The sequence below is a fragment of the Ascidia mentula genome, chromosome 4, assembly GCF_947561715.1.
Source record: "Ascidia mentula chromosome 4, kaAscMent1.1, whole genome shotgun sequence".
NCBI lineage: Eukaryota > Metazoa > Chordata > Ascidiacea > Phlebobranchia > Ascidiidae > Ascidia > Ascidia mentula.
In genome coordinates, this window is record NC_138569.1 from 17932229 (window position 1) to 17945990 (window position 13762).

General features: G+C 40.7%; 2 protein-coding genes across 2 annotated transcripts in view; one reads left to right on the top strand and one right to left on the bottom strand.

The window, feature by feature from the left end:
* LOC145899069 (E3 ubiquitin-protein ligase UBR4-like) overlaps positions 1-13762 on the top strand; it is a 47802-nt gene that overhangs the window by 29392 nt on the left and 4648 nt on the right. The window contains exons 71-95 of the mRNA XM_082987781.1: positions 135-340; positions 599-706; positions 827-964; positions 1293-1467; positions 1652-1770; positions 2002-2166; positions 2405-2536; positions 2854-3057; positions 3428-3629; positions 3907-3998; positions 4281-4413; positions 4480-4604; positions 4809-4963; positions 5020-5107; positions 5384-5519; positions 5864-6037; positions 6255-6376; positions 6792-6945; positions 7015-7142; positions 7319-7471; positions 11545-11712; positions 12143-12301; positions 12479-12615; positions 13153-13326; positions 13545-13692. Of these exons, the coding sequence (XP_082843907.1) occupies positions 135-340; positions 599-706; positions 827-964; positions 1293-1467; positions 1652-1770; positions 2002-2166; positions 2405-2536; positions 2854-3057; positions 3428-3629; positions 3907-3998; positions 4281-4413; positions 4480-4604; positions 4809-4963; positions 5020-5107; positions 5384-5519; positions 5864-6037; positions 6255-6376; positions 6792-6945; positions 7015-7142; positions 7319-7471; positions 11545-11712; positions 12143-12301; positions 12479-12615; positions 13153-13326; positions 13545-13692 (3695 nt within the window). The remainder of the gene's footprint in view (positions 1-134; positions 341-598; positions 707-826; positions 965-1292; positions 1468-1651; positions 1771-2001; positions 2167-2404; positions 2537-2853; positions 3058-3427; positions 3630-3906; positions 3999-4280; positions 4414-4479; positions 4605-4808; positions 4964-5019; positions 5108-5383; positions 5520-5863; positions 6038-6254; positions 6377-6791; positions 6946-7014; positions 7143-7318; positions 7472-11544; positions 11713-12142; positions 12302-12478; positions 12616-13152; positions 13327-13544; positions 13693-13762) is intronic.
* Positions 7695-10412, bottom strand: LOC145898679 (uncharacterized). The gene is made up of 4 exons (XM_082987228.1): positions 10255-10412; positions 9025-9215; positions 8563-8747; positions 7695-8326 (listed from the first exon to the last, which is right to left on the bottom strand). Exons 1-4 carry the CDS (start codon positions 10308-10310, stop codon positions 8033-8035), a joined length of 726 nt encoding a protein of 241 aa, XP_082843354.1. The 5' UTR covers positions 10311-10412; the 3' UTR covers positions 7695-8032.

Below are 13762 nucleotides of genomic sequence, written 5' to 3' on the forward strand. Positions count from 1 at the left end.
CGTGCATAATGTGTTAATTTATTGTAATAAACTTGAGATTTGTTGACTGCAGCAAAACAAGTGACTTACTCAGTTATTTCGCAGACTACCTCAAATCCACACAAAACCTAATTTACATGTTGTGTTATCTGCAGATTACGTCCAATTCGACGGCTTCTTTCTGGAAAGCAACCCTTGCCTCGTCTGTAATCAGTTGGAAACACCCCTGACCAATATCAAGCTTTCCAGTATAAAGTCGGACACTCGGTACACTACAACACAACAAATAACCAAACTAGTGGGGAGTTATGCTATACAGAAGGTCACCATTAAAGTGACGGACATCAAAAGGACTAAAATGGTGAGTTTTAATGATCGTTCGGAGGGTGGAGTATGTAATCGGACAAATAGCAGCAGTAATAAACAAAAACTGTAACTCGTTTATATTTGTGTTATGATACGACTATCTTTTTATTAGTAGTAGAAAGCACTTAATATCGATACCGACACATTGTTTTTACACATAGGAATCGAATTTAGAAATAACGATCTATGCAATAAAATTGTGACTTAGACGTTACCCTTGCAATTCACAGTTTAAGTGTTTGTTGTCCTTTAGATTCGCACGGCTGTGATGTATTACAACAACAAACGGGTTCCGGCTATTGTTGACTTGAAGAACAACCCTTCTATGTGGCATCGGGCCAAGTCCGTCACCGTTCCCCAGGTTCGTAGTGGTGAAATTTAAACAGGTTTTGCCGTAAAACTTGATAGAAATTAAAAAAATTTAAAACATGGGCCATTCTCTGATAAAATCGCCTTCGATGACGTATTTTTCATGTTCTAGGGCGAGAACGAGATTCGATTCGATCTCCCACTTCCAGTAGTGGCCACAAACCTCATGCTGGAGTTCACAGACTTTTACGAAAACGTGTCAGCTTCGATCGAGACATTACAATGTCCAAGATGTAGTGCTTCCGTGCAGGTTGGTTTTATTAAGTCACAATTGTTTAACAGTTTTCTAAATGCTTGAAGTTTAATCTATGTGAAATATTAGGTGTGTTACTGTTCAAAACGCTATTCGCATGTATGAAATAGAGTGCGTTATAAAAGCCGCACAGTTACTTATTTAGATGAATAATGTACAACCCATCCAGGGTGTCACCATACAGTTATGAAATCTGAAACCAAAAGATATGTAAATAAAAATTTGACCTGTCATTTTGCCTTCATTTAAACTATTTAGGCAACTTAGCCATTGACAAGATCAATTGCAACAGGGAAAAGTTACACATGTTGTTTACTTGTTGCAGGCCAACCCTGGAATCTGCAGCAACTGCGGTGAGAACGTGTTTCAGTGTCATAAGTGTCGCAGCATCAACTATGATGAAAAGGATCCATTCCTGTGCAACGTATGTGGGTTTTCGAAGTACGCCAAGTTCGATATATCGGTGACTGCCAGACAATGCTGCGCAGTGGACTCCATCGGTAAGATCCCTCTAAAGGAACTTTTGACTGATTAACATAAACAATGCGACCTGCGTGTCCATATTTAAGCATATATGAAATGAATTATGTGCAGAAGGCAGAGATTACGCATTTAATATGTCTAATTTAACTGTTTGGATGTACCCGACTTGACATATCTTACAATCAAACAATTTTGCTGCAGAAAACGATGAAGACCGGAAGAAGATGGTGGCGAGTGTTGTGACGTTGTTGGAGAAAGCTGACAATGTTTACAACCAGCTGAACGCCCACAAACCCCAGTTGGAAGCTCTTCTCCTGCAGGTGAACCTCACGTTTAAAACAACTAATTTATCAATTTTAGTGGCTTTTAACTTTAAAAGCTTATGACGATCAGCGAATTTAGTTAAGTTTGTAAATAAAGGTAAAAAACTTGCACAAGTCAAAATGCTGTGTCGTGGCGTTATTGGTGATATATCCTTAAAATTTCTGACTCAATCCTGGTTATGAGGTAGTATTTTAATTTATGATTTTAACTTTTCGTATAATTCACAGATATCTCGTGTTTCATTGGATGCCGCACCGACACCCGATCCACCTCTACATGTTAAAAAACCCAAAGGTCAACCGGTGACGTTGAATAACGCCGCAGCGCCACCTGGAGGTGCAAATGCATCAGTGAGCAGCAGCATCCAACAGCTCGCAAAGAAGTATTGCCAGGTACCTTATATTATGCCGTACATCCATATACTTGCTCAGTTCAATCAAGTACAGGGAACACGTATTTAAAATTCCTTGGGAAATCATTTGAAACGGTAACTGTTTTCTATGAATCATTAGACCTTTTTTTCTGATTTCGTTTTTTAGGGGAAACCGCCACAACTATGTGGTAAATTGTGTTTTTTCGTTGTGTGTTGTACTGTTATACGTGCTTTGACAAAACAACAACTTTTTGCAGGAATGCAAGACTTTGTTTGAGGAACTTTCCTCCATCATGAGAACTGTACTTGCTTCCCGGAGTGAGATAGTGGAATACGATCGGCGTCAACAGTCGGCTGTCAGCGGAATGAGCACCGATGCTGGGGCGAGAGTATGTGTCATATATATACATATATATTCAATAGCAAGCTAAATTAAAGCATCAACAGTATGTTTAATTGCATACTAGGGGTCAATGATTTACTAAGGTTGGACATAAAACGTGCCTGACACACACTGGACTAAAATTTTTGAAATAAATTATTTTTGAGATATTATTTCCCATTATCGATTCTGCAAAGAAGTTTTAATTATTGTAGTATCTAAAAATTCCAAACATATGACACACTTATGATGTTTAGTATTCTGTCAGGTTAATAAACCTAGCCAAAAACGCCACTAGCATAGTTGCAACCTTTAAATTCACAGCATGTTGCATCGTCATCTGGAGCTTGGAGTCAAAGTGCCCCAGACTGCTATGGATGCGCTTCGGCGAGTGCGCAGCAGTGCGTGACGCTTTTGCGTGTACTTGCAACCAATGAACACGCTAAACCACTTCTGGTGGCAAGCGGAATTATACGGGAATTGATCATGTACAATTTGCGGCGAGGAAATGCAAAGAGTCGTAAACAGGTTTGTGGATATTACAAAAATCGTTTTTGCCACTTGTATCTCGAAACCATGTACTGCTTTATAATGGGGTTGTAGTTTTGTAGATCCATTGTATAAATTGCTCATTCAGAACCCCTAAAGTTCAAAAGCAATCACATTTAACGGCCTGAGTAGAAGTTTCCAGTATAGGCAGAATAAATTCCCACTAAGTTCGATTCAAACGCGATATGAAGATATACAAGGCCATATTGCTGTTGTAGTGTTACCTACATCACAAAGCCTGTTTGTCTGGTATACAAAATTAATGATAATTAGGCTATATAGTTTTTCAATATTTAGCCAGACGCTTAGCTGGTACGAGGTCGGCAAATACGTGAATTGTTCTCCACAGGTCCACAGTCTTATCAGTCAACTAATCACCGACAACAAGGAAGCCTCTCTCCAGCTCAACGAACTTTTGTTGTCGCGTATTACGGGAGCTATCAGTCACCATGGTGACGATCTCCCCCCGGCTGCAGTGGCTTGCGAAATGCAGCTTCTTACTTCAATGCTGGAAGTACGCGACAATCTGTGGCAGTTGCGGTTAAGAGCGGGTAGGAAAGATTACTTGTTTGTTTAAAGTTTAAAACCACTAAACTGTGTTTGTTTGGGATGATTTGTGCTATGACCGCTTACGTACGCCAGGTTATATAACATGTATTTCGTGGACGAATGGCTATGAAAAAAGCACGTCTAAATGCGAAAACCTACGAAACGTGTCTTTTTAAATTTTATTTTGACCTCTTTTTGTAACATGGGATAGTTATTACGTTGTTATTTCGGTAAATACAGATCTCTAAATCGAAATCATTGTTTTTTTTTCAATTGTAGTAATGCAGCTCTTTCAAATGTCGGTTAAGATCAAGTCGCCAGCTGTTGTGGAGAATATCACGCTCCCATGCGTTCACATGCTCAGGAAAATGGTGAGAAGTTTTACGTAACGTGTTTTACATTCAAAACCCCGCACAAAACATTTCCCACAGCTCGTTAAATAATTTACTCCCAATATCAGTATCAAATGTTGTTCTAAAAAGCAGTTGTTAACGGATGACGCTTAAAGTCTTATATATATGAAGATAAATTCCACAGTGCCCCAATTTAACTGCCTGCACCAAGATTCCATGCAATTTGAGTAATACCCACAAGTTGTGACGTACAGCGGTAGTTAACAGTGGACACAAAACAACGACATATTCTACCACCAGGTGTCGACCGAGAGCAAGGATTGGCCGCCCACATCATCAAGTGCCAACATCAGCGTTGAGGCTGCTCAATGGATGGGCGGCTTGCATGTTCACAGCTTCGACTCGTGGGCCACGAGAAGGGGAAAGTCCCCTGGTAAGCTTGTGTTGTTCAGTTAATTCGGCTGAAGGTTTAACTTACGCTCGCGTGGTTGCGTTAAAGCTCGTCAGGCGACGAAGGCTCAGCAACAGCAGCAAGGTAAGAACAAGAAGGAGGTTCGGGAGTTCTACTTGATGGAGAAGTACGCCGCCAAGTGGAGGGATTTCGTGTTGAACAAGAAGAAACTGGTAACAATCCAAACTTTGTTTTTATTTGAACAGAATTTTATAAACTGCTATTGTTTGCATTATGCAAAAACACACTGGTGTATTATAAACATTAGGTGTGTATCCATTGAACATTAACCAATAGTTATACAAGCATGTGAATGTACTTGATTGCAAAACTATGTCGTCAGTTCATGCAAACGATGCAATTTCTTTTACTCGCAGGCACCACAGAAAGTTGAATTGTCTCGGCATTCCTTCCTCCGTACAATGCTCTTCTGCCCCACCTCGCGGTCGATGCGCCAAGCCGCGTGTGACGTCATTACAAGCCTTGCCAAGAACACTTCGCGTAAACCACAAGTGCTCGACCTTCTAACAAGGTATTGCTTTTACAAAAATAAATGTAAAATGCAGCTAAATTAGGTGTTGTTTTCAGCTATTTGGATCAACTTGGCAATGCTGGAGAGGCAGCCGCAGAGTTTCTGACGCTCTACCAAGAGCAAATACGTCACAAACAGTGGAGAGTGAGTAATTGTGCTGATGCTTATCGTTATAAACTTTATCATTTATTTTGCGGCGCATGCGGCTTAAAGACACTCTAACTTAGTCACAACTGTAAAACAAAAGGTTTAAAGAAAACATAACGTGATCGACAAGACTGAAACACTGAAACATAACAAGTGCACGGTTTTCATTTTTACAACACTTTTCATTATATTTTGCTCCGCTTATACAACGATACCCGCTTATATACTGAACAGTTTAGTGTGGACAACTGAACGGGTTGTTTTATTGCGCAGGTGTATCTTGCTTCGAGGGGACTCCTTCCTCTTCTCGGCTCTCTGATACAAATGGAAATCTCCAAACTTTCCGCACTTGAGGAAAAAACGCTCAATCTGCATTTGCAGCAAGGCTACGCACTAAAGGAATTAACAGGTGGAACTTCTGTTCGCTTATTCAAAAAGTTTTGTTGCCAATTTGTAGGCCAAAAGTGCCTTGAATACAGTCTGTAGGATATTGCTAAATATTGTAAATAAAAATCTTTATTTTTTAACTAATCACAACTTTTGTTGTAATAATGGCATGGCATACACAGAAACGCCTAAATTAAAAGTTACATCAAAGATATTGAAATGCAACAGAGTGCTGACAGAAAACAGAACCTTTATCTCCGGCGAACATGCCCAAAATACCGTCTGAACCGCAAGGCTTGAGTTGCTTGTCATCATATCCCATGGCTTTCTCGGGCTGTCAATACCTTAACGTAATGTACAATACAGAATTGCTGTCGGAGATGGTCCAGGTCCAGTACGTGCGCCAACATTTCAAGAGTAAATTAGTGGGGACAGTGTTGAACAGCTATCTGAGCCTCCGTAGACTCGTGATACAACGTACCAACTTGGTGGACGACGCACAGGATATATTGCTGGAACTGCTCGAAGAATTGACAACTGGTAAGTGCCCCATTCTAACTTTGCACGGGATAGTTTTTTAAGCCGAGCTTTTGGGTGCTCTGAATACAGCACCGGCTGAACAAAATGAACGTTATTATTTTAATAAATAAGTCATTTTCCATATTTAACAGTGGCGTAAAAGTGTTAGTTTCTAGTATGAAATAGTTGCTTGCTTAATTAAGCGATCAAGTCTAAATTATTCGACTTTAACTTGAAGGAACCGAATCGGAGACGCGTTCGTTCATGGCAGTTTGCATTGAAGCAATCAAGAAGCAAGACACGTCCGATCTGAAGACCCCTCAGTTTATATTCGAACGCCTGGCCAACATTATTTATCCGGTAAGGAAGTGTTTGAAAGTTACTGAATAATAGTTCCTCTGCTATTACGCTATATCTCAAAGAAGCCTCATATTCATGACACTAAAAGTTTTTCGTCAACGAAGAACAATGATATTGTACACTGGTATACGATAATTCGCTGTATCATCCTTCGCCAAGCCTATTTACGCAACGTGATCATTCATAGGCACGTGTGATTGGGTATTTTCATACTTTTGTTATGTGTCCTTATGACAACTTGCGCAAAAATATAAAGAAAACCTATTAGATTTGAATCGATTTTTAGCTGCGTAATAAAGTTTAACCTAAATGAGCCAGTGTCAATAAACAAAATTAGTAAGCTAGTTCTCAGCAAATTCGCGAAAGAAACACTTTTTACGAAATTTTTGCAACTTAACACTTTTCACTCTGGCAGGAGGAAAACGACACTAGCGAATTCTTCCTCTCGCTGGACAAGGATCCGCTGCAGGAGGATTTCCTCCAAGGAAGAATGGTTGGGAATCCTTACTCGAGTAATGAGGCTGGTCTGGGTCCTCTCATGCGTGACGTGAAGAACAAGATATGCAGAGGTCAGTAAAAATCCTATTCCTTGCTACATCGTCCTGTTTTGAGGCAGAAGTAACAGTTGTTTCTTGCAGACTGTGATTTGATTGCGCTTTTGGAGGACGACAGCGGCATGGAACTGCTTATAAACAACAAAATCATTGCGCTGGATTTGCCCGTGCGGGATGTGTATAAGAAGATATGGCTGCCTAATCACACTGAGGTGCGTGTGAATAATAGCAATTAGTCCGACCCATATAGCAAGAGGAAAACCTGATCGGGATTCGTGGCCGTGGATATTCTGGGTTCAAATCCCGGTGTGGTCAAAAAAACAATAAACAGAATGTAGTGTAGAACCTTCTCGAATTTGGACAAAACCTTTTTTTTCTGTATTAACAGGATGACGCAATGCATGTGGTGTACCGCATGCGTGGACTTCTGGGGGAAGCTACGGAGGATATTGTGGAGCGACTCGACAGCGACAAAACCGATCAGAACGACGAGGAAGTTTACAAACTCGCCAGTGTCTTAAGCGAATGTGGAGGACTTGAGGTAAGTTCTGAAACACTCTGCCGTTCTTCTGTGCGGTGTAAAACGCACTGCATAGCTCATTTTCCTAGAGGTTGTACTGACCATATAATTAGATACTGCACTATTGAACATATATACCCTGCGATTCGATTCTGAATTTCATTGACTGCTCGTCTGTCTGAGATGTACCTGTTATCCAAACTATAGTAATCTAGGTATCTGTGATCCTAAAATACGTCCACGGACTTAGTAAAGTGGTTTAATGTGAGAAACGAAAGCAAAATGCGAAACGCGACAGAGGTTTGCAAAATCTGCAGCAAATACGTACAAAGCAGCGATAGAGCACAAGTCAGGTTGAAGAGAAAAACGGTTCAAACACAATAATGCATTGATTGTGCGTTCTGCTTTCCAAGGTTAGGTCAGTGGAATATTGTCATACAGTCCACGTACGTTGTACCAACGTCTTACGTGTAGTTTCTCCGAAAAATTATTGTTCAATTGCTTTTTTTGGCTATTCTTTAATCATGCGACTTGTTGTAGTGCGCGTATAGTGGGGAAAATAAACACAGTGAAGTGATCAGTTTAGCAACATTTATTACGTATTTTGTCCACCGCCGACTCCTCGTTGTCAACCATACGCAGTTCGCCGTTACCGTGCGGCGAAATCGTAGACGCCACCTTCTGGCCGAGCTTGCTCGCGATTGTCTTTCGGTAGATGTCAGTAACGAGCGAGACGAAGGAGTTTTCCACATTGGTGCATTCGAGCGCCGAAGTTTCAATGTACCGCATGCCATTGCTGTTAGCAAATGCGCGGGCCTGGGCTTCTGTTATTTTTCGGCCGCTGCGGAGGTCGATCTTGTTCCCCACCAGAACAATCTGGACGATAAAAATCATTGTTTATTTGGATCCTATAGCAACGATTTACTTGGGGTTTGTGGTCGTTGTAGAATGGCAAAACAGGGAATATATGTAAAGCTTACTAAATGCGGTATAAAGAGAATATAAGAATACGGCTATAAGTTCAAATGACCCCACAAATGATCAAAAACCTCTTAAATTCGCCAAAGTTATTGCCAGCAAGTCAAACACATCGTTAACCAACACCACGCTACCTGGCAACTGGGCAGAGTGTAGGCTTTGACTTCAGATAGCCAGTGAGCCAAGTTCTTGAACGAACGTGGATTCGTGACGTCAAATACGAGGAGAACTCCCACTGCCCCTCTGTAGTAAGCTGATGCCAGGGCACGGTACCTTTCCTCACCCGCCGTGTCCCAAAGTTGAGCACATACGTTTTTGACTATAGGGAAAGGAAAGACGCAGGCGTGATAGTTTGCATGTTATCTTGGGGATGTGATTAGTACATAGGATGGTGGTTTTTGTGGTTTTTGCATAAGGAAGAGAGTATTAATAATGAACAACGCTGGCACGCTTTGGGTGAACATTGAGCAGCTTGGTTAGGTTAAAAATGCGACAAGAGCAAAAAGTTAGATTACAATCTTTCAAAAAACTTGCAGGAAGCTTGTGTTCTAGCTATAGCTTTCGGGTGATATAATCGATGTATAAACTGCACTTACAATCGACTGTGATGGTTTTTGTAGCAAATTCCACCCCGATCGTCTGTCTGCTGTTGGTCGTGAATTCGTTTCGTGTAAATCTCGCCACCAGTTGACTTTTTCCTACTCCCGAGTCTCCCACAATCACAACCTTGATGAGATAATCGTAATCCACGAACACACTCTTTGCCCGCATCGACTGGCTCGCTTTGCTGCGAAAGGAAGAATATTTAGATATGTTTCAGACATAGTTCGCTTTACACAAAACACAGATTGGTGGCCCCGGTTTAAAATATTACATAAATACTGCACGCTCCACGTAACGTTTCGTGCCTAACATGGAAATACAATTACATTTTTGCACTGCGCAAACCACACGTTATGTCCCCTGAAGTTTTAACTGTTGTTTTCTGGTGGGCGTCGCTTCCAGTTATAAGGAGTGTGGGCAAAGACAGACCGCGCCAACTGGTGTTGTTTGGCAACAACAATCGTTTACATTGACAGCTTCCAGTTTTCGACAACGAGCAAAACAAATCGATCAACATTACAACGTGACGCTAATTTTCGATGTCACAATACGACTAACTGTAAACAAGCATTTACTCGTTTCAGTTTTTTTTATTTCCATTTATCTCAAAAACACCGCAAACTGTTACTAGGTGTGGTGCGTTACAGGCAGGTTGTTGCACAAATTCCATAACGGTCTGACCATAGTGGAATTTGTGGCGGTAATTTACTCTTACTGTTGCTTGGAAAAGCGGGATTTTATCTGGGAAAGTAGCAGCTATGCTGCAACGTGTAAACTGGCGTTATTTATACATGTGTTGGCTTTGGAATACGTTGTTGGATGTTTTCTGGGTTACATTCAAACACACACTTACCACCCAGTTAGATTTACGTCTAAAAGAGTCCAATGTATATTTTTTTGTGCTGGAGGCAAACACAGAACGCCAATGTAAACCAAATACCATACAAGGCATCACTACGTTACACAGCAAACAGCCCGTACTTCTGTATTGTTTAATTTGAGGTTTACTTCATTATTTGTTCTTTTCCTGTAGCGTAACATCCGAAAAACCGAAAGCAAATCATTCCTCTTATTTATTTAACAAAAGCTTGTTTACATTTTCCAACAGTGCACCCACGCACCGAACAAACCCACAGTATATACCATACAGTTACAGTTAATGCGATAATAATTTGCGCGCACAGCAAGGTACTGCGATAACAATACGAACAATGGCAACGTACCGTGTGATGGGTTTAGTCGACGCTGGCTCTTGCCTCTCTTCGCTGTTCACTGCCATGCTCTTGCTTTAGAGCAGTAATTTTCAACACAATACTAGTAACTACGCAACATCCTACCGGGTTCCTGGTGTCTACAGGCTTAAGGAATAGTGCTTAAACTTAGAATTGGAACCATTTTTCGCGCATACATACAGGACCAAACAAACATGCTTATGTATAAAGACATGAAGAAATTCGAATTACTTTATTTGCACAACTGTTAACCTTACTACACACAAACTAAGTGTCATATTTAAAAATTAAGAAAACTGTTAACCAAACATCCACTCGTGCTCCGATTAATTACTGACTGACCCTAACCACATTCTTACTTCCAACCAGCAAAACGTTTTTTGTTAAATCAAGCGTAGTCAACGTTTCAACTGTTGTGCTGATGTGAGTTATTTTAGACAGCATCGTTAACCGTACAAACAACACCACAGCAGCAAGCCCATCTATCCCCATTTGCAGTTCCTGGTCACCTTTTTCACGCCATAACTCACACACAGCACCGTGTCACGTGCATCCAATGCCACACACTGTCACTGCCAGAGGAACTTTGCCCAGCAGGAAGACGGGCACGGCAAAAACAAACTGCCCGACGCAATTTGCGTACGCTCTATGCGGGAGGTGTTGTTTGTAACGTGCTGCCGATGGCGTCACCAACTTCCTTCCTGGCCTGTAGCGCTGCTGTGTTGAAGCTGCATCTTTATGGCTGTGAAGCCCTCTGCGGTCCCCACTGGTTGGTCGCTGACATTTTAACCGACTATGAGGCATAGTTGCCTTTTTCGCGGATGTGTTGCTCCGGATAGTGCTGTGAATCAACATTAATGAGCGTCCTCGTGGATATGACGTTGATCTGAAAAGTCATTATTGTTCCCTTTGCTTCGCGCTGGATTGTGAAGACAACACATGTGTTTGTGTAGCCTCGTTGGAACCAGTGCGGTTGTTTGCTCTCACCAAATATTTTAACTTTCTGTTTTAATTTTATTTTTTATCTGCATTCGAGAACAATAATTTGACAAGAAAATAAAATACCCTGCTCGGCATTGTTTTCTAAACGTTGTGCGATATTACGCCATAAGGAGGCTCTTTTTCACAGAAACTTTAGTTACAAAAACAAACGATCCTGGGAATTGTGCTCTTAAAAGAAATATTGTGATTTTAACCGATCCCACTTAAACCAGTGCGTTGGGCACCACGCAACATTAATCCAAAATTTACATTTAAAATAATATTTTGATTTTGTGACAGGTTATGTTGACGCGACTGGAGTCGGTGAAAAGCTTGGTGCACGGGCGCCAGCTAGTGGAAGTCATCCTGAAGCTGCTCTCTCACGCCATCAAGCTGAAAGTGAATCGCCAATACTTGGCCAGGCCACAACTAAACACCCTGAACATTCTTCTCGGCTCCCTCAACCTGGTAATTGTTTTTTTTTGCAGCAAAATTGAGAAATATTAACCGCGTCGGCGTCTATAGCTTACATTCATATGCACAAATACATTTAGATTTTTGTTCATTTTGCCACAAATGCAGCGTATTTTAGTTTTGGTGTGTTTGACAAAAGTATTGACGATGGTGATGTGGTCTTTTGTCAGTTACATTGTTTAACAAAATGCAGAATTAAGGTCTTTGAGACAGAAAAAATTCATTACAACCCTAATGCTAAGATATTGTACATTTTGTGTTAAGTGAACTTTGGGGAAGTTATTTTGTTTATTCCAATAATAAGTACACTTTTGACATAACTATACTTATTTAGAATGTTGATAGCATTTGGTAGTTAAAAGTGACGCGTTAATGGGACTAACCATTATCTTGTAATTCACCTTCTTCCATCTTATCCTTGCAGGGTTTGCAAGCTGGTGAGGACGGTGTGTCGATGGTGGAACAACTACTGAAAGTGATGGGAAGCGTCTTGCAGGAGGCATCCGCCGAGAAAACCAAACCCGACGTGGACTCCAAGGAATTGACAGGGGACAAGGAAAAACTGACCCTGCTTCTCCAACAGGTTTGTGCAGAAATAAACACCGTTTATTGTTTAACATTTTCAATGTTTTTTGTACCACTGTCTTTCTTGTTGTTATAGTTACGGAGTCAGCTTTACTGAATATCATATAAAGCACTGCATATTCTGAAATTTTCCTTTTTTATTCACATAAAACTACAAATGATTTTTTCCCAATAGATCGACAGCGAATTCGTGCAGGGCCACACCAGCATCTTACAAGGCATCCTGAGAATCATTCCGTTTCTCTCATTTGGTGACCCCGATCTCATGCAACTTCTAATCGATCATTTCATCTCAACCCTCGACTTTGAAAAGTAGGAACTTTTGGGAAACGTTGAATTATATACGAATATTAATAACACTATAATGTTCCTGTTGCTGCCAGGCATATTGTTATTTAATAATCTGTTCTTGTGCCAGAAGAACAGATTATTAAATTAATAACACTATTGACTTGGAGCTTGGCATATGTCGATCGGTATACAAAAGCAACATTAAAAAGTGCTGACAGTCGGATATTTAATTTGACGCGTTAATTACTTGACAGATTGTAGGTATCAGGGCAACGGTGTAACTGACTTGTCACGAAGCCTTCCCGGACATTTCTTTTACATATATTCCGTGAAATTTTAGGACACTTTTACTTGGTATGGTAAAAAATATACATGCTGTTAAATTTCGGTAACTCTGGTTATTTCCAGCAGTGTACATATTAGCTAATTCGTGCTTCATTGATATAATAGCATGGTCCTTACAGCTGATTGGTAACAGCATTGTGGGGTTTTCACGCTAACATGTTGTTTCACATAAACCTGAAAACGTCGCAATATTTCCTCGTAATGTTGCAACAGATACGACGGAAGCCATTCGGACGACGAGACGATCTATCTCAACTGTTTCTGTGAAATTGTTTCGGGAATTCACTTTAACGCGAGTGGAAACCAACTGAAGGATCTGATGGTTCAGAACAAGATATTACAAAATGCCACCTCGTATCTCAACGCTCACATTCCAACACACAAAAAGTAACAGTTGTTTATCACACGTACAAAAAAGTTAGCGGCAAAAATGTCATTTAAACTATAGTAGAAACTTTCTATTGCATTAATTGTCGACAAGTTAATAATTTAAGAACTACAAACGATCTTAAATTTTTTATACTTGTAATGAATTAAACCTCTAGTGACCAAACCGCCGCTACAATGTAAAGATAACTTCGTTTTGTTCAATCTATTCGTCGTAGTTTTGAAAGTGAGGATTGGAAAGCTTTTACTTCACGTCCGAGTGTCCCCTTCTGTCTCCGGATGCTCACCGGTCTCTGCACCAAATACTCTCGTGCACAGGAGTTGGTTGGTGAAGTTGTCATACCAGCTCTACACCGGCTCGAACAGGTTTGTATCGGTTCAAACTAGTTTGTATGGATTGATTTGCGTAATTGTTGTAATGACACCAACCGCAAAT